This window comes from Pelophylax lessonae (genome assembly GCF_965119305.1).
Source record: "Pelophylax lessonae genome assembly, chromosome: 3".
NCBI lineage: Eukaryota > Metazoa > Chordata > Amphibia > Anura > Ranidae > Pelophylax > Pelophylax lessonae.
In genome coordinates this window covers 215,617,170-215,638,139 of record NC_138770.1, presented here as the reverse complement: position 1 = coordinate 215,638,139, position 20,970 = coordinate 215,617,170, and the positions used below count along the sequence as shown (strand labels likewise).

At 44.5% G+C, this 20,970-nt stretch overlaps 1 protein-coding gene across 1 annotated transcript in view; it reads right to left on the bottom strand.

Moving 5' to 3' along the window:
- LOC309551190 (ceruloplasmin-like) overlaps positions 1 to 20,970 on the bottom strand; it is a 192,301-nt gene that overhangs the window by 160,819 nt on the left and 10,512 nt on the right. Inside the window, exon 2 of the mRNA XM_082251689.1 lies at positions 5,252 to 5,496. Coding sequence (XP_082107815.1) covers positions 5,252 to 5,496 — 245 coding nt within the window. The remainder of the gene's footprint in view (positions 1 to 5,251; positions 5,497 to 20,970) is intronic.

The following is a 20,970-nucleotide window of genomic DNA, read 5'->3' as shown; positions in this document are numbered from 1 at the left end:
GTTGCCATGCTGTGCTGCGTCTGTTGTGCCTGGAAGCCAAGAGCCACACTGGTTCTGCACTCCTTTCAGCTTTGCATTCACAAGCAGATCAGTGGTTGACACTGCTCAATTTGACAGTTGGTAAAGTGGTGTGCGACAATGGTGCCAATCTGCTGAGCGCTCTGAAACAGGGAAAAATAACACACGTGCCATGGATTGCACACGTTCTGAACTCGGTCGTGCAGCGATTCATTGCCAAATACCCTAGGGTCCAGGACGTCTTGCTGCAGGCCAGGAAAATCTCGGGCCATTTCAGAAGATCTTTCACAGCCATGACTCGCCTTGCTGACATTCAGCGGTGACACAACCTGCCCGTCAGGCATCTTATTTGTGACTGCCCGACACGATGGAACTCAACGTTACATATGCTTGATAGGCTGCTCCAGCAGAAACGTGCAGTTAACGACTACCTGTATGAACTCGTGGCTACCTGTATGAACTGTGGCCATTCGATGACATCACCAAACTGGTCAGTCACGGCCATAGCGCCATGACATCGTACCTTACGCCTTCTTTCTGAAGCGTGCATTGCATTGTGTCATTGATCAAGCCATCGAGGAGCAGGAGCAGGAAGATGAGGAAGTCGCAATGTGGGATGAATTCCCAGGGGGTGCTACTCCATCTGAGACAAGTCAACAACAGGAGTCTGAAGAGGAGTCAGAGGAGGATGGTGCCGGGGCGGATGAGTAGGAGCAAGAAGAGCATGCTTTAAACCTGTCTGGGATCCCTGGTGTTATCCGCGGATGGGGGAGGAGAACGAGGACGACATTATCCTGGATGATGAGCTGGAGCCAGGCCACTACACCGCTTCCAGTTTAGTGCGAATGGGGGCCTTCATGCTCCAGTGTTTTAAGGGGGACCCCCGTATAAAAAGCATAAAGGGCAAGGACCAGTACTGGGTGGCAACGTACTTAGACCCCTGGTGCAAACAAAAAATGGCGGAAAGGTTACCACCATCACAGAGGGAGGTCAGAATGCAGCACTTCCAGGCGTTGCTGCGAGAAATGCTGCATTCTGCTTTTGCGTGCGCAGGCAGAGGAATTTCCAGTCACAGAGAGACAGTTGCGGGTAGCAATCCAACAGCGCCTACAAGAAGAGGGTGGTTTGAAGATGTCTTGGTCACTTCAGATATGAGATCCTTCTTTCAGCCGACCCATGGACAGCTGTACTCTGGATCCAGCATCAGGGAATGCCTAGACCCACAGGTGTCCGACTACATCGGGTTAACGGCCGATGTGGACACTCTGAGGAGTGATGAACCCCTGGACTACTGGGTGGGCAGGCTTGACCTCTGGTCAGAGCTTGCACAACTTGCAATGGAACTGTTGGTTTGCCCCCCATCCAGTGTCCCATCCGAAAGGACGTTCAGCGCAGCAAGGGGGGTCGTGACCGATAAGTGCACTCGCCTAGCTCATGACAGTGTAGACTATCTCACATTTAAAAAATGAAGGAGGCATGGATCTCTGAGGAATTCAACACATGTGACCAGTAGACCATGTTTCATTGAAATTCCTTATGACAGGCCACAAATATCCGCCGGATCGCCATCCACCCACAACAATTCCTGGTCCTTGTCTACGCTAAATACAGCGGCATAGAAGGCATTTCATGTCCATTGAATGCCTAATTTTTGGGGCCTTTCATGGCCGACAATTATTTTTTCTGTCAATGCCTAATGTACCTCCAGCCACAGAATACAGCGTTCTTAGCTGTCAGGTAAACCCATGTGGGCTAATTTTTGGGGCCTATAGTGGCCGACACTTACTTCTGTATCCTCTGAATGACTAATGTACCTCCAGCCACAGAATACAACGTTCTTAGCTGTCAGGTAAACCCACGTGGGCTAATTTTGGGGCCTATACTGGCCAACACTTACTTCTGTATCCTGCGAATGCCTAATGAACCTTCAGCCACAGAAAACTACGTTCTTAGCTGTAAGGTAAACCCATGTGGGCTAATTTTTGGGCCCTATAGTGGCCGACACTTACTTCTGTATCCTGTGAATGCCTAATGAACCTTCAGCCACAGAATACAACGTTCTTAGCTGTCAGGTAAACCCATGTAGGCTAATTTTTGGGGCCTATAGTGGCTGACACTTACTTCTGTATCCTGTGAATGCCTAATGTACCTCCAGCCACAGAATACAACGTTCTTAGCTGTCAGGTAAACCCATGTAGGCTAATTTTTGGGAATGTACAAAGAGCAATTGACTCCTGCGCTTAAGCCTTGCCGCTAGTATCCCATAAATAATGCGATTTGGATCTGATTGAAGTTTTCAATCTGTGCTGCCACTCTCAACGGGTCGTGGTAACCCAAACAGCTTCTGCAAAAGGAATGGACAGAGAGCGCACCAGCCTAGCGCATTATCTTTAAAATAATTTATTGCAGAAATACGGACACATTATACTCACAAGGCAATAGTGAAACATGGGCAAATATGAGCAATATCCACTGGGCATTATCTGCTGCCCCAGGCCGTGGAAGGATGTGGACCTCCAAAAAAACGTTAGTGGTTTAATTAATCTTTTTTTTTTTTTTTAATATTTTTCCTTTAAGTGGGTGTGGCAGGGTGTTTGACCTATGCCTAAATACTTTTGCTGATAGGTGTCCCTCGTTTCCATCTCAAAATGTTGGGAGGTATAATAGTTGTGATATTCCTCTTTATCTATACAGAAGAATTCTATGTGTTTAAGGGTCACCTGGGCATACTGTTTACTCACTTTGCAATTGTCTGACATAGTCCATCATATTCTTTATTTTACTGAATTTCAATTTATTTTTCCAACCACTTCCACAGCTAGACACTAGTTTAAATCTATGGAACTGGGACTTCTTATGGTACTATACACAGTATATTTGCAAACCGCTTGCTTTTTTCCCACAGTATATTTACTGCGGCAGTCAGCCTCTCCTGGGCAAACCGATGTATTACTATGTCGCCGCCCCCGCTCGTTCACGGCCATCCCCGCGCGTGTGACCGGCGGCTCCGATGTCCGCCGGCCACTCGCGATCTCCCGCTGGAGAGGGAGAAAGGCAGGCAGCTGATGTAAACAAAGCCGTCTGTCATTCTCCCTAGTGTAACTGCAGAGACTTTACGATCCTGCTATGTAGGATCGTATGTCTCTGTGGTTACATCACAAGCCACGCCCCTTGACAGTTAGAATAACGCCCCTAGGGACACACTTAACCCCTTGATCACTAATAAAGTTAACCCTTTCCCTGCCAGTGTCATTTTTACAGTAACAGTGCATATGTATAGCACTGATTACTGTCGTAATGTCACTGAAACCCCCAAAAGTGTCAAAAATGTTAGTCAGGGGTCCGATCTGTCTGCCGCAATGTCTCAGTCCCGCAAAAAAAATCGCAGATCGCCACCATTACTAGTTTAAAAAAAAACAATAAAAATGACATACGTAAATCTTTCCCTTAGTTAGTAAACGCAATAACTTTTGCGCAAACCAATCAAAATACGCTTATTGCGATTTTTTTTTTACCAAAAATATGTAGCGGAAAACAAATTGGCCTAAAATATTAAAAAATTTAGATTTTTACATTTTTTGGGGGGAATTTCATATAAAAAATGTGAAAAATATTGTTATTTTTTCAAAATTGACGCTCTTTTTTTGTTTATGGCGCAAAAAATAAAAATCGCACAGGTGATCAAATACCACCAAAAGAAAGCCCTGTTTGTGGGAAAAAAGAATGTCAATTTCATTTAAGTACAGCATCGCACGACCGCGCAATTGTCCGTTAGAGCCCCGCAGTGCCGAATTGCAAAATAGGTCCTGGTCTTTGAGCAGCCAAATCCTCTGGGGCTTAAGTGGTTAATAAGCAAAGTTTTTTAAGTAGTTCAAATTTTCCCCAAGGGAATATTCTGGGATGGGTATACATTACTGGCAGGTGATGGTGTTTCAGTAAAGATTCCAGTGGGAGAACAATGTTCTAGTAGATCTTGTATTCTTCTTACTTAGACAGGGTTTTTGGCTAGCACACCATTTCAGGTTTTCCTGGCGGTAAACCGATCTGATAATATACAGATCACACTATTTAATCATGCACTAAACCACTTCCATGGTGAACAGCCTCAGGAACAGCAGCACAGAGGAGAAATATTACTTCCTTTTCAAATGCAAAGGCTATAAAACACCACCTACTGCCATCAGGGCTGGGGAAAGGGGTGGGCAGGAGGGGTGGCTGCCCTGGGTACTGTAGCATCATGTAAGGTGGTGGGGGGGGAGCACCACAAGGGATTTGGTGGGAGTCAAGGGATATGAATTGTTCTAGGAGGGGCCATTTAGGGAGGTGTTAGGAGTGGTGATTTGAGGGGATTTATGTTGGGAGGGGGGACAGGGGAAGAAGATTTGTGCTAGGAGGAGGAATTTTGAGGAGTTTGTGCTAGAAAAGGTAATATGGTGGTGGGGTTGGGGGGGGGGGATTGTGCTAGGAGGGATGATTGGGGGTATTTATGCTAGAAGGGGAAATTAGGAGGTGGACAAAGATTCATGCTGGGAAGTGGATTTCAGGAGGCTGATTTATGTTGTGAGGGGGAGGAATCTATGCTTAGGTGGGTAAACATGCAGATTTGTGCTCAATTTTTTTTTTTGGGGGGGGGGGGGTGGATTTTTGCTGACACATAATGCTCATACATCTTTAGGGCTGAGGGTGCAATTTGACATGTTCACCCTGGGCTCTAGATGAACTTGTCCCAGATCTAACTGTCATGCTTTAGCCCTTCAAGATACTATGGACTGAAGTGACTATGTACTGAAACATGTCAGTTGGTGCTGTTTTATGGACATTGCCTTTGAAATAAAGTTATATTTTGAAGAGACACTGCAAGAAACGGGTTTAGCGCAGGGTTAAATTGAATGTTGTAAACGGTGTACTCCTGGATTGGCAGTGTAAAATGTAGAAATTCCTCTCTTTGCTCTTTGGATGTGCAAGTGTTCTGTGTTCTTTGAAGAAAATGCGAAAGAATTCAGCAGTCTTATATTCTTTTACCCAGAGATTTAATCCATAATTCCTTTAGATCCTCTAATTTTAACAGGCAAGAAACCATTGGGGTTTACACTAGAGTAAAATAAAAATAGCAGTGTGTGACACTCCTACAATTAGATGTTAGTTTGCATATTTTAAATTGGTCTGAGTGTAAATGCATAGATTGGTACAATTGTTCCAGCTCATCTAAATATTTTCAATATAACTTTTTTACCTTCATTTCCTTTTGTGTATCGCACTCCATGTGGATGTATGCTATATGGTCTGGAAGCATTGTTTAAAAGATGAATAGTAATATTATCACCAATTTCGGCTTTCACAATGGGACCCACAATTCCCTGCCAGTCTGGCTTCTTTTTTTCTTTAATGTACGAGCCATCTGTGTATTCAAAATAGATGGCCTTTGTATAGGTGCTGCCTATTCTGTTGGTGTCCTGTTTTAAATAGACGCTGGCATACCTAGAAAGAACAGAACAGTGTATTACAATGGGCTTACCTGTACATTGAAGCTTTCATATTGAAGTTAAACTCACAGTATTATTTATTTCATAGAAAAATTCCCCTGAGGAGTGGGACTTTGAAGGCAATGACCAGGACTTGAGTATACCATGAGTATAAATGGTTTATTCAGTGTGCATGGTACAAAATATTATTATAAACAAACAAATGGAAAAAAGGTAACATGACATTAAAAAAGGTGGCCATAAATTACGTCTCATGTATTTGGGAATGACTGAGATGTCCAGAGGAGACCAGACGCGTTTCGGTCAATCGCCTTTTTCAATGGTCCGAAAAAAGACAAATCTCAGACTGGAAATGTAAGAATACAATAATCAATATTAAGCAGTAATAATAGTACAAATATATGGTAGTACAAAAGAGTACAATTTTATGCATATAAATTACAAAGTGTCTATTATACCAAAGAACATGAAATATATTATTCAAAAATATATCAACCATTGTGATGTATGGGTACATACCAGATGAGAACATCCTCTGTGAGACGGAAAGGAGAGAGGCCACATAAGAGTTAAAATCAAGCGAGTTAGAAAACTGTGTTTCCAAGAGCAGCTGCTGGTGTCTATATGACTCTAATTGTATCTTTTTTCTCCAAGTGTGTAATTATCTATATTGTTATTCGTAAGAGCAGGAGTTAGAGCCCCAACATAGCTTTGACAGGATAGGGTAGAAAAAGACCCCAGCAGCCAAGGTAGCCGCGCCGATCCAACTGATGATGACAATATTACCCCCCTTATCGGAGGGTTTGATGGTCAATTGTAGTTGCTTTGTGAGCGCGGTCAGTGCCTCGCTTTCTTCATAACTGAGGTTGGGAATCCTTTTTTGAGGAGATAATTTAATTTTTTCGACTTCACTGGACACCAACATGACAAAGGCTGACAAATTTGTGTTAGAGTTCAATGCTGGAAATTTATCAGACTTTTTTTGAAATTGAGCGAATAAGTTTGATTGAGAGTGCTCGCCTATTAGGGAATCCAAATTGATTCTATCAATGAGGTCAAGACCATCCTGTTCCTCCAGGAGGGAAATCAACCTGTCTAGTGCTGCATTATCTAATTTTTTAGATTTGGGTTGTAGTAGTTTTGGGTAGTGTTTTTGTGCATGCTGACTTTGCAAAATAATTTTAATAATAATAGATTTAGGTCTTTTTTTAACTCGAATTTGTCTATGTCCATGGCAGGACAAAAAGTTAGACCTTTTCGTAGTAAAGTAATTTGAGCTGTTGAAAGTGTGTACTCAGAAAGGTTTATGATATCACTATTGTCATTTAAAGATGGTTGTTGATAGCTAGTGGGGGTGATTGCGTTTCATGAAGGTTCTTCACTTATCACACTCTCTGCTGCCATGGCATGAGTTGTGTCAGTAATGACCGTATGTTTTGTTTCTAAGGTGTTTTTGACCGGAAAATTGATATTCGTCATTCGACAGAGACGTAGATCCTGATGGAGTGGGGGGACGTTTACTTGCATTCATATTTTCCTCTTGGGGAAGAGATCGCTTAGTTTTAGTATGTTTGCCCCTACTTTGAGTTTGCTGTGAAGAGGAAGAAAGTGACGAATTGATGGAGGAATTAGACCCTAGATTTGAATCTGCTCTAGTTAAGTCCCGTCTTTTGGATCGGGGTTGTATCTGACGTTGCTTCCATTTGTAAGCTTTTTTGTCACGAAAGGCTATGCGATCTCTACATAATTTTTGTTCTTTTTTACTGATGTTAAATTTAATGTTTTTGTCAAGTTGATTTTTGATGTTATTCTCTAGGCTTTTGAATTTAGGGGTGTCTAGGTGTTGTTCAAGTTGTTCGTATAGTCTTTTGATAATACGATCCAGTTCTTTGATGCGTTTTTGATACTCTTCAATCAAAAGACACATCATGTTCCTAGAGCATAATTGAAGATTTGCCTCCCATTTTGATTTAAAGGTCTCATCTAAATCTTCAATGGTGGGAAAGATCTGAACCCTTAGACCTAAGGGGTTCAGGTTTTCCCTATTGTATGTTTCAAAATTGTCTATATGAAGGTAAAGGTTAGTCTTCTTTTCCACTGCCTTTTTTAACTCAAAAGTCAGGGATTCAATTTTTGTATCTTGAGCTTCTTTTTTTCCATGTTCTCTATAGGAAAGTAGGAGACTGTCAAAGCCTGTGCCTCGGAACATGGTCGTTGTTATTGAGAATAAATTTTCCGCTTCCTGTTGACTGAGACGCACATCCGGCCGGTGGAACGCACCGCGTCCCGGAACAACCGCTACACGAGGGTGTTGCGGTCCCTAGGACATACATGCACTTTTCTCTTATTTTAAATGTGAGTACTGTATTTTATGATTTAATAAAGGACCATTTTATTACAATACTTCACTATTGGAGCCTTTTTCTTCCTTTTCATCTGGATATCTCCCTTACACATCGGAGTGCCTATGAGGATTTTTCACTTATTAATTACCCTGGAGAAGAGCATATGATAGGAGGTCGGGATTAAGTGGATACTTAGCCAGCCTTCGGAGGGACCCCTGGGAGTCACCCCAAACGCTGTTTACCCCCGTAGGGGTACCACCATCTGGTGAGTGCGGGATCAATAGGAGGGGAGCACTTATTTCCATATTGAGCACCCCCACCATTTCTGAATCCCTGGAATCCACTTCCTCCTGACATTTTTTTCCCTCCTCTCTATTTTGGGACTTGTTTACACCTGATTGTGTATTTGTGGCACTATTTATATTTTATATATTTTTATTTTTTATATATTTTTTTGAACTTTTTACGCAAGTTGCTGGGACATTGCATATGATCTGATTTTTTATAATTTGATTCACCTAATTTAAATATTGCTATATAACCTCTGATCACTAGCAGATGTATGCACTTGAATAAGAGCACTGTAATTTAACAATATTTAATTTATTTATTTATTTATGCAACAATGTATCACCTTATTTATTGAATTATAAGTGTGTTTTATAAGTGGCTCAGTTTTACACATTTGGTTGTTACACACAGAATTTATTTATTTTTGTGACACTTATTTTGGAATAACTTTATACACTTTTACTTTCACAAAAATATTTAACAATTTTCAACACTCTTTATATTTTTAATTATTCACTGTATATCACTTTTTACTTTGTGTATTTAATATTTCAACACATTTTACTCTATTTATTACACAATATAAATTGACCCACCAATATATTTATATTCCCTATTTCCTATTTCAGACAGCGCCACTTACCTCCACTCCCCCCAAATTTTAAATATTGAATTTTAAATATAATATAGGCATTTGAAATGAGAGAAAGGCTGTACCTAGAACAGGGCAGCACTAGAAGATCTATAATTGACTACTTATAAGTTGCGTAAATTTCCGCTAGGGCTCGGATAATAGTATTAGCAAAGAATGTGAAAGAGCGATCTCATGTACCGTGGTTACTCAAAAACAGGCATTATCCTCTTCTTTAGGTAACCGACTTATAGAAATATGTTACCCTTCAATTTCGACACACAACCCTTCTCCTATTGACACCAACCAATGGAGATATAAGATCCTACAGGATATTTACGGTACATCCTTTTTAACAAGTTATGGCCATTTATGTTCGATAGTGGTCTTCCCATGATGGGACATATATGATTTACTCTATCTTTTTCTTCTATAGACGCCCCTTGTTGCTGACCGATACTTGGGATCCTTGAGGGAACATTTGTTGGATAGGCGTGGCTACCTTGGCTGCTGGGGTTTTTTTCTACCCTATCCTGTCAAAGCTATGTTGGGGCTCTGACTCCCCCTAATCTATAACGAATAACAATATAGATAATTACACACTTGGAGAAAAAAGATACAATTAGAGTCATATAGACACCAGCAGCTGCTCTTGGAAACACAGTTTTCTAACTCGCTTGATTTTAACTCTTATGTGGCCTCTCCCCTTTCCGTCTCACAGAGGATGTTCTCATCTGGTTTGTACCCATACATCACAATGGTTGATATATTTTTGAATAATATATTTCATGTTCTTTGGTATAATAGACACTTTGTAATTTATATGCATACAATTGTACTCTTTTGTACCACTGTTTATACTACCATATATTTGTACTAGTATTACTGCTTAATATTGATTATTGTATTCTTACATTTCCAGTCTGAGATTTGTCTTTTTTCGGACCATTGAAAAAGGCGATTGACCGAAACGCGTCTGGTCTCCTTTGGACATCTCAGTCATTCCCAAATACATGAGACGTAATTTATGGCCACCTTTTTTAATGTCATGTTACCTTTTTTCCATTTGTTTGTTCATAATAATATTTTGTACCATGCACACTGAATAAACCATTTATACTCATGGTATACTCAAGTCCTGGTCATTGCCTTTAAAGTCCCACTCCTCAGGGGAATTTTTCTATGGATATATCATAAAGGGATGTTGGCAATTCCCAGGGTAAACGCTGAGCCTGAATAACTCTTGCTATTTATTTATTTCAGGTTCTTATATAGCACTGTCAATTTACGCAGCGCTTTACATATACATTGTACATTCACATCAGTCCCTGCCCTCAAGGAGCTTACACTCTAAGGTCCCTAACTCACATACATACACAGTAGGGACAATTTTTTTTTTTTTTTTATACAGGATGCAATTAACCTACCAGCATGTCTTTGGAGTGTGGGAGGAAACCAGAGTATCCGGAGGAAACCCACGCAGGCACAGGGAGAACATACAAACTCCAGGCAAGTAGTGTCGTGGTTGGGATTCGAACCAGCGACCCTCTTGCTGCTAGGTGAAAGTGCTAACCACTACACCACTGTGCCGCCCGAGTATTAGACCTCCAGCCGATGCCAAAGCTGTAAAAAGTGTGTTAATTCATGGCAATTTAACATGGTTTATTTTATTAATAATTTGCCTACAGAAAATGATTTGTTGTAGTAGTTATATGATGAGTTGTAGTAGTTATCGCACTCTGTACTCCTTATGACTGCGTTTTTATGTACAAGCATATAGAAAATAATGGTTCTCTATCTCGTTCACACACACACATTGTTGTGTACACAGTGCACACATCCCCCCCACTTCAAATCCCCCCTTCCAGCACAAATTCCCCCCAAATCCTTCCTTCTAGCACTAATCTTCTTCCTCCCCACCCCCCCTCCCAATACAAATCCCCCTAAATCACCACTCCTAGCAACCCCCCCCCCCCCGAATTTCCTCAACTAGAACAATACTTACTCCCTGCCCCCCCCTAAATTCCTCCTTCCAACACAAATCCCCTCCCAATCTCCTTGTGGCACCCCCCACCTCACATGAGGCAACCGACCCTCCTGCCCACCCCTTGTCCTGGCACTGAGTGTACATGTGTGTTGCATTAAAATGTAACCTGCCTGCATTTTAATGTAACACACTTGAATGCATGTGAATGCATTGCAATACAACTGATAGTAAAAATATAAAAAATAAAATGTTAGCTTTTTTACCTTCCAGGGACCTGTCACAGATGATATGAATACACATGCCACACACATAAAAAAGCAAAGTAACGCAACACAATGTGCATGAAAATACATGTTAACCACTTGCCGACCAGCAGATTTGCCACAGGGGAAGCCAATTCTCGGGTCCGTTGGCCGCGATTGCCGCGATAGGGTGATAATTTTGAGGGAGGGTATGATCCTTGTTTGATTTGGGGATTAGGGACATAAACATATCGTCGGGGAAGGTGTGTCCTTTGAGAATATAATTAAAAAGGTTTTTCAGGTTGGGAGTCAAACGGCCATAACGTTTTATATTAAGAGGCCGAAAATCTGTCTGGGCCTGGGGCATTAGATGGTTTCAGGGAGGTTATTATCAAAATAAATTCCGCTTCTGTGCAGTGGGCATTCAGGGTCTGCATCTGTTCCTCGGAAGAGAAAGAATCTAGTCAGGTCTTAGACGCGGAAAAAGGAAGGGAGGTTGGTGAAGATAGAAGGTCCTGGTAAAATTTAGAAAAGATCTGGAGAACTTCCGTGGGGTGGGAGATGAAATGAAGTTCCCATTGGCATTCCTGAGTTTATACGTGTGTGTGGGGGGGGGGGGGGGGCTGAATGGCACATCATTTTTTGAGGTCAGAAGCCTGTTACACTTTCTCCCCTTTTAGACACTGACAGAAGGTGCAAGCTCGCCTGCACTACAACCAATGTCCCAGTACACCTATCTTCACCTATCTGTCTCCGACTGGCTCCAAGCATTTTGAGAAAGTAATATTGAATATACACTTTTCTCCATGAGTCTTATGTCACATCTTGACTATGTTTCACTCCCTCCTCAAGATTGGCTCCTATTTCTTCTGCATATTTGTTACACACACCTCAACCATAAAGGTTACACGGAAAAATCCTCTGAACAAACACATAACCTCACTGGTTTGTTATACACATTTCTTCCAGCATGAGATTTCTCTTTCAACTCACAAGGTTAGCTATGACCTAACTAATGGCGCTTTTCCACTGCGAGTACCGGCTCGGCTCCACTCGGCACTGCTTGGCCCAGCTCGGCTAGTTTTGCTTTTCCAATGCATGGTACGAGTCGGCACGTTTCAGCACTGTACCAGTGATGCGAACCTTGGCACCCCAGATGTTTTGGAACTACATTTCCCATGATGCTCATCTACACTGTAGCATGCATGAGCATCATGGGAAATGTAGTTCCAAAACATCTGGGGTGCCAAGGTTCGCCATCACTGGTATAGGCTCTACTCGGCTCGGTTTGTTTTTCCACTAAAGTAGTAAGTGGGTGGGATTACAACAATTCTCTGACCAATCAGTGGCTAGTAGTGACAAACAATCAAGGCTGCATGCAAAGGATTGTGGGATATGGTATAGGTACGGCCCGCTTGGAACCCCAACCGAGGTGGTACTGTTCAAGCGAGCCGTACCGAGCCGTACCATGTAGTGGAAAAGTGCCGCTGTACCAAACCGCACCGAACCGTTCAAGCACGTACCATGCGGTACCATGCAGTGGAAAAGCGCCAAAGTGAGCCATACCGAGCCGTACCATGCAGTGGAAAAGCCTCATTAGTTATGCGTGATACATCACTTGTATATACTGCGCTCCCTTTTAGTATCTTTAGACCAGCCTATTCACTTGTTAAACTCTACTGTATAATTCTCCTTCACATGTTACATAACATTAATATTTCTTCCACAAAAATAGAACCATTTTTGGCTGGTCAAAAGTATTATTTAAATCTTCTAAATGTGTTCCCCTGGTCCCCATGGTACAGTCCATTCAATTTAGTGTGACAAAGACCTTTACAACAGTCCACATACTGAAACCCTGCTCTGGGTTACTGTCCAAGGGTTCTGTAATAAGAAGTCCTTTGCACTACATTACAACAAGTTCTCAATCCTGACTTCCCATGCCCTGGACTGACCATGAGGCTGCTGTTACTACGATATGTATTTATGTGCTTCCATCAGGGGGCAGGCACATAAACACAGAAAACACAGAAGAGGCAGCAGAACCACAAGCTAACCCCCTCACTACCAGAACATAAGTAGAGGGCAAAACTTTATATATAAAAATAAAAGCCTAACGTACAATGTTCAGTAGGCACTTGCTTACAACCTTTCTTGAAATAGGAAAGGAAATTGGAAAACAAACAAGACAGGCATGACTGATCATTTCTGATGTGTCAAATAGGACTATGTAATGCATAACTGCTGCTAATAAAACATGTAATGATGCAGAGCAACTAAAGTTTTCTTCTCCTCAATCAAATAATAATGCAGATGAGTCTATTCAGGGTTTGGGTAGAGGACAGAATGTTATAATTCTATGAAACAACATCTCTTTACTTAACATGCCAGGAGTTATTAAAACTTATAAGATTGTGTGCAGAACCTGAGGCCACCAAGCAGTGTCGTACCAACAGGGGGGACAGTCAGCCCCGGGTGCCACATGTTAAAGGGTGTCAGGGAGCCACCGCTGGACTGCACCATTTTCTCATCGACACAGAAGAGCGGAGCTGGAGGAATTGCTTCAAGCAGAACGGAAGAGAGAGACTCACCAGCGCTGAATAAACAGCGGGCGCTGCTGGAGTTAACTTTGCTAGTTAATGAGCAGGTGATTGGTTGCTAAGACAGTTCCTGCTGTTTATTCAGCGCTGGTGAGTCTCTCTCTTCCGTTCTGCTCCAGACACAGTTCCTCCTGCTCCGCTCTCCTCCTAATAAGGTAAGAAGGGGAGGGGCGGAGGATTTGTATTATAAAGGGTTCCATTGGGGGGGCTGTATAATGTAAAGGGTTCTATTGGGGGGCGGAGCTGTAAAATGTAAAGGGTTCTATGGGGGCGGGGGCTGTATAATGTTAAGGGTTCTATGGGGGGCTGTGTAATGTAAAGGGTTCTATGGGGGGCTGTGTAATGTAAAGGGTTCCAATGGGGTGCTGTGTAATGTAAAGGATTCTATGGGGGGTGTGGGCTGTATAATGTAAAGGGTTCTATGGGGGCGGGGGCTGTGTAATGTAAAGGTTTCTATTAGGGGGTGGGGGCTGTATAATTAAAGGCTTCCATGGGGGGGCTGTATCAGGTAAAGGGTTCCATGGCGGCTGTATAATTTAAAGGGGTCCATGGGGGGCTGGATAATGTAAAGGGGCACATGAGGGGCTCTGTAATGTAAAGAGGTTCATGGGGGGGATCTGAGTAATGTAAAATGGTTCAAAGGTGTGAGGGGAGCTGTGTAATGTAAAGGGGTTTATGGGGGGCTGTGTAATGTAAAGGGGCCCATGGGGGGGGGCTGTGTAATGTAAAAGGGTTTAGAGGTGTGGGGGGGGGGCTGTGTAATGTAAGGGGTCAAGAGGGGTGGGGGGGGCTGTGTAATGTAAATGGTTCCATGGGAGGGCGGGGGTTGTGTAATGTAAAGGGTTCCATTAGGGGGGGCAGGGGCTGTGTAATGTAAAGGGTTCCATTGGGGGGCGGGGGCTGTGTAATGTAAAGGGTTCCAATGGGGGGCTGTATAATGTAAAGGGTTTATGGGGGGCGGGGGCTGTGTAATGTAAAGGGTTCTACGGGGGGGGGCAGGGGCTGCATAATGTAAAGGGTTCCATTGGGGGGGGGGCAGGGGCTGTGTAATGTAAAGGGTTCTAAGGGGGAAGCTGTGTAATGTAAAGGGTTCCATGGGGGAGGGGCTGTAAAATGTAAAGGGTTTATGGGGGGGGGGCTGTGTAATGTAAAAGGTTCTACAGGGGGGGCAGGGGCTGCATAATGTAAAGGGTTCCATTGGGGGGGGCAGGGGCTGTGTAATGTAAAGGGTTCTAAGGGGGAAGCTGTGTAATGTAAAGGGTTCCATGGGAAGGGGCTGTATAATGTAAAGGGTTCCATGGGGGGGGGCGGTAACTGTGTAATGTAAAGGGTTACATTGGGTGGCTGTATAATGTAAAGGGTTCCATGGGGGGGCTGTATAATGTAAAGGGGTCCTGCTTTTTCACGTCATTGGAAACTGTGAGTGTGCCCGGCTGGGAAGCTGTCTTACCAGGTATTCTGTGAACTGTTGCTACATTACTTCAATACAAGTTTTATTGTGCACCTGACTGTGGGAATTATTGCCTCCACACCAAGCTGTACCCCACCTACATATAAATGAATAAAAGCTGACCATTGTAAGCACCCTTGTCAGTGGTAAATGGTTTGTCTCAACCCTCTAACTGCTACTTTATCTGGACAGCTTGGTCTGTTAAAGTAAGTTGAAAAACAACCTAAAAAAGAAAATGAATGTAGCCACCACATCGAACTGGTGAGCTTCAATTTAATACATTTTAGTTTTTGGGTTTAATACCCCCTTCAGCTTTATTCATAGGAAGAGCTACATGGTTGTTCATGTTACCTCTGTATATATCATATGTTAATGAAAATAATGGAAATAACTGTTCTAGACTGCACTACAGTATGTTTTAGGTTATGATGACCGAGTAAATGTATTCATCATTGTTCTTGGTTATAAACTGACTGAGAATTAATGACGACATAACACCAGGTGGACACGGATGTGGGAACAGTGACTATGTCTTTACGGTAATATGCACAAAAATATGAAAATTACCAAAATAATAATTGTTTTGATAATGTTATTATAGAGAAAAAGGCATGTGCAGGACAAATTGTGATATAAGGCTACTGTAGCAACCTCCTAGTTGGGGTATGCTGCTAGGTAAATTTATTTAGCTCCTCTGTAGGCATAGGAGTAGGGGGCTAATTGTTTTAGTTTGATCAGTGTCTCACAAGCTGCTGTTCTGCTACTTCCTCCGGTCTTCATGAGGTTTCCAAAAGTATAGTGGGAGGAAGGGCAGAACCAGCAGCCTGAATGTTTGTGGATCCCTTGTCAATCCCTGGAGAGGGTGGTCGGGTATGTGGCTGAGGAGTCTATTCCAGGGTCTAGCTATCTGGAGGAGATCCTGTGCTGGGCACTCTGCACTGGGGCAGAGAGAAGGAGGAGAGAAGCCTTGTCAATCCCTGGAGAGGGAGGTCGGGTATGTGGCTGAGGAGTCTATTCCAGGGTCCAGCTATCTGGAGGAGACCCTGTGCTGGGCACTCTGCCCTGGGGGCAGAGAGATGGAGGAGAGAAGCCTTGTCAATCCCTGGAGAGGGAGGTCGGGTATGTGGCTGAGGAGTCTATTCCAGGGTCCAGCTATCTGGAGGAGACCCTGTGCTGGGCACTCTGCCCTGGGGGCAGAGAGAAGGAGGAGAGAAGCCTTGTCAATCCCTGGAGAGGGAAGTTGGGTATGTGGCTGAGGAGTCTATTCCAGGGTCCAGCTATCTGGAGGAGACCCTGTGCTGGGCACTCTGCCCTTGGGGGCAGAGAGAAGGAGGAGAGAAGCCTTGTCAATCCCTGGAGAGGGAGGTCGGGTATGTGGCTGAGGAGTCTATTCCAGGGTCCAGCTATCTGGAGGAGACCCTGTGCTGGGCACTCTGCCCTGGGGGCAGAGAGATGGAGGAGAGAAGGCTCGGGAGTCTTGTGCAGTCATTAAAGTCCCAGTTAGGACTTGGGAACCTACCGGAGAGAGAGACTGGGTCAGCGTTTGGACAAAAAGCCAAGAGATCAGGAGTGAGAAAGCTCCATTTTCTGGGACTGAGTGAGTATTTGATCCAGCTATTCATTGGAAAAGGGACGGTGGGGTGATTCACACTGCAAACCGGTATTGGGTGCAGCCAGGAGTTGTGCAAGACAGCCAGGAGTGTGCCGTTTTCATGGACAGTGCTTAGTACAGCCAGGAGCAGTGCAAGACAGCCAGGAGTTGTTTAACTACTACTAATCACGATAAAGCACATTGCAGCCTAAGTTGTGCAATACAACTTGTACAGAGCAGTCATAAACCTAGCAGTCCTCAAGTTCTACAGTTTCTACAGTTCGCGGTATCCCATGCTTTCCACTCAAGTTCTTTGTTCCTCAATAAAAGCACAAAACCAAAACCCCTACACTGATTATTGAGCCAGTGGAAGAATGTTGAAAATGCTGTGTGCCTTGCTGTGCACAGGAGAAATTGTCCCAACTGCCAGCGGCTCCAACAGGGGTAGCTCTACACTATATTAAAGTAGACCTAATATTAAAGGGGCACTGAACCCAAAAACAAAAATGTAATATATTCATAGGGGTGGGCAGGGGGTGTGCCAGGTGTGTCTTGGCACATCCTAATCATTACGTGCTGTGCTGATTTCTACTACTGCCCGGGCTTTCCTCCATGTTGGCCCCCCTGCCTGGCAGTGCTGCTGGCCTCCCTCCTCTCCTCTCCCCCAGCTGCTGTGGGGGATTTTTCAGAATGGAGAGTTGGGGAAAGGCTAATTAATGTGGTTGAGCTTTGGGGTGCACACCCTAATGTTACAGCTTACCAATCCTTACCAATGCTGGACAGCTTGGTCTGTTAAAGGAAAAATAAGAGACTTACTGTTGAACGAATCACCAAGTGAAAATAAAGGGATGTAGCAGGTTTACCAGGCATTGGGCCTGATGTGGGTCTGCCATGGTTACCGGTAACACCTTCAGCCCATTTAACCTGAATACCCCAGTGTGAGATTGGAGACAATGACCATTCTGGCATCTTTGGTTGGTTTTGTTTATTTGATAATGGGGATGGGAGAAGGGAATGAGTGGGATACTCCTCTGGCTCAACTAGGTACAAATGGGACACTTTGTGGAAAAATGTCTTTCAGCGCTGTCTTGACGTCGACTGGATGCTGACCAACGCTTGCTGGTGCTTGAAAAAAACACTGACTTGCTGAACTATACTTGAACTTGATTTCTGACACTCTGATCAGCTCAAAAGTCCTGGACTGTACTTAGACTTGACTTCTGACTAGGGTTGAGCGGACACCTAGATGTCCGTGTTCGACGGGTTCGGCCGAACTTTAAAAAAAAGTCCGGGTCCGTGTCCCGGACTTTTACCGAACTTTTCCCGGACACCGAACCCCATTGAAGTCAATGGGGACCCGAACTTTAAGGCACTAAAATGGCTCTAAAACACCAAAGGAAAGGGCTAGAGTGCTGCAAATGGCAGCAAAACGTAATTAAGAGCATGGCAAGTGCTCTGCAAACAAATGTGGATAGGGAAATAACTTAAAACAACAAAAAAAAACAGAAAAATAAAACAATGTTCTTCTTCATCTCTGAAGGACGAGGCCCATATGGAGTAGGAGGGAGGTTGAGGTGGTGGTGGATGTGGCGGTGACATAGGCGTGCGCACAGGGTGTGCTGGGTGTGCCTGGGCACACCCTAATCACCTAGGGCACATAGCATTGCCAGTGAGGAGATGGGAAAGATCTCCCTGGGACCTGCTCTGCTCTATTTCTCCTTGCCTACAGGTACATGGCCCCGATACATTACTCTCCCTGCTGGCAAACACATGCATGTGTATTTCAACTTTGGGGTGCACACCTTAATGCAATAGGCTGCGCACACCTATGGGCGGTGTAGGTGGAAGCGGCGGTGGAGGAGGACCAGGGCCGGATTAACAGCATCATGGGCTTGGTGCTGAGGATTTTGAAGGGCCTTAAGGGCCGTGCCTTGCCATGCACCCAGAGGAGGAAGGGTGCAGCCATGCATGCCTAATTCAACATGGGATGCTGTCTCTGAAGCCCATAAACACATCCATGCATCGCCAACTGTCCCTCCTTGTCCGGCCTTCACGCTGTGTGGGGAGGTTCTGAGGGTGCTGCCTGGGGAAGCGAGCATAGAAGCCAGACTTCTGTGTTTACAAGTGACAGAAGAGCGGTAACAGTGAATATGGCCAACCCGGGGCCTATATAAAAGGTAGGGGCCTGGAGCTGCAGCTCCAATAGCCCCTACATTAATCTGGCCCTGAGGAGGAGGACGAGGTAGCCAACACTGCTTCTTTTCAAAAATTTTAAATGAGGGTACACCCCAAAAGAGTGAGAAAGAGCAAAAATGGAACAATGGGTGGGTAAGGTCGGTATCCATTGCTATTCTGCATAAGGTACGGAAAAGTCCCGTGGGATCCATGCCTGGTTCATTTTAATGAACGTGAGCTTGTCCACATTGTCTCTGGACAGGCGGCTGCGCTTGTCTGTTATAACGCCCCCAGCCGTGCTAAATACCCGTTCAGATAATACACTGGCTGCAGGGCACGCCAGCACCTCCAAGGCGTAAAGGGCAAGCTCAGGCCATGTGCCCAATTTGGAGACCCAGAAGTTGAAGGGGGCAGACCCGTCATTCACTACATGTAGGCGTGTGCACACATACTGCTCCACCATGTTGGTAAAATGCTGCCTCCTGCTAAGACGTTCCATCTGAGCTGCTGGTGCTGCTGTTTGTTGTGGCGTGCTGACAAAGCTTTTCCACATTTCGGCCATGCTAACCCTGCCTTCTGAGGTGCTGGCGGTGCCCTGGTTGCGTTGGCGACCTCCTCCTCCTCCTCCTCTGCCTTGTGCTTCCACTGTGGCCCCGCTGTCAGATGGGAATGCCAGCAGCATGGCGTCTACCAGCGTGCGCTTGTACTCGCGCATCTTGCGATCGCGCTCCAGTGAGTGAATTAAGGACGGTACGTTGTCCTTGTAACGGGGATCCAGCAGCGTGGCCACCCAATAATCAGCACAAGTTAGAATGTGGGCAACTCGGCGGTCGTTGTGGAGACACTGCAGCATGTAATCGCTCATGTGTGCCAGGCTGCCCAGAGGCAACGAAAGGCTGTCCTCTGTGGGAGGTGTATCGTCCGTGTCCTCTGTATCCCCCCAGCCACGCACCAGTGATGGCCATGAGCTGGCCTGGGTGCCACCCTGCTGTGAACATGGTTCCATCTCCTCCTCCAGCTCCTCCTCCTCCTCATCCTCCTCATCCTCCAGAACTGTGCCCCTGCTGGACAATTGCGTCCCTGGCGTTTGCGTGTGCAGGAACCCACCCTCGGAGCCCCTTGCGAATGACTGCCCTGAAAGCCTTGGAAATGTTACCTCTTCATCCTCCTCCTCCTCCTCATCCTGTGCCACATCCTCTTCCATCATCGCCCGAATTGTTTTTTCAAGGAGGCATAGAAGTGGGATAGTTAAGCTGAGAACGGCGTCATTGCCACTGGCCATGTTGGTGGAGTACTCAAAACAGCGCAACAAGGCACACAGGTCTCGCATGGAGGCCCAGTTAAATTAAATAGCGGAATAGAAAATATGATCCAAAAAAAGTGTATGTATATCACACGTACACAACCACACTGGGCCCCAATTACTATTGTTTGTACCCCTAAAAGGCTAGATGAGGAGTAGGGGGAGTATGGAACAGGCAGCACCCTCAAACCTTCAGAAGTATGAGATGAACCCCAACAACTTGGAAAGGTGGATCTCTCTCACACGTACCAACACAGACTATCCCCCAATTTAACTGATCCCCAAAGGTTTTTGATTAAATAGCGGAATAGAAAATATGATCCAAAAAAAGTGTATGTATATCACACGTACACAACCACACTGGGCCCCAATTACTATTGTTTGTACCCCTAAAAGGCTAGATGAGGAGTAGGGGGAGTATGGAACAGGCAGCACCCTCAAACCTTCAGAAGTATGAGATGAACCCCAACAACTTGGAAAGGTGGATCTCTCTCACACGTACCAACACAGACTATCCCCCAATTTAACTGATCCCCAAAGGTTTTTGATTAAATAGCGGAATAGAAAATATGATCCAAAAAAAGTGTATGTATATCACACGTACACAACCACACTAGGCCCCAATTACTATTGTTTGTACCCCTAAAAGGCTAGATGAGGAGTAGGGGGAGTATGGAACAGGCAGCACCCTCAAACCTTCAGAAGTATGAGATGAACCCCAACAACTTGGAAAGGTGGATCTCTCTCACACGTACCAACACAGACTATCCCCCAATTTAACTGATCCCCAAAGGTTTTTGATTAAATAGCGGAATAGAAAATATGATCCAAAAAAAGTGTATGTATATCACACG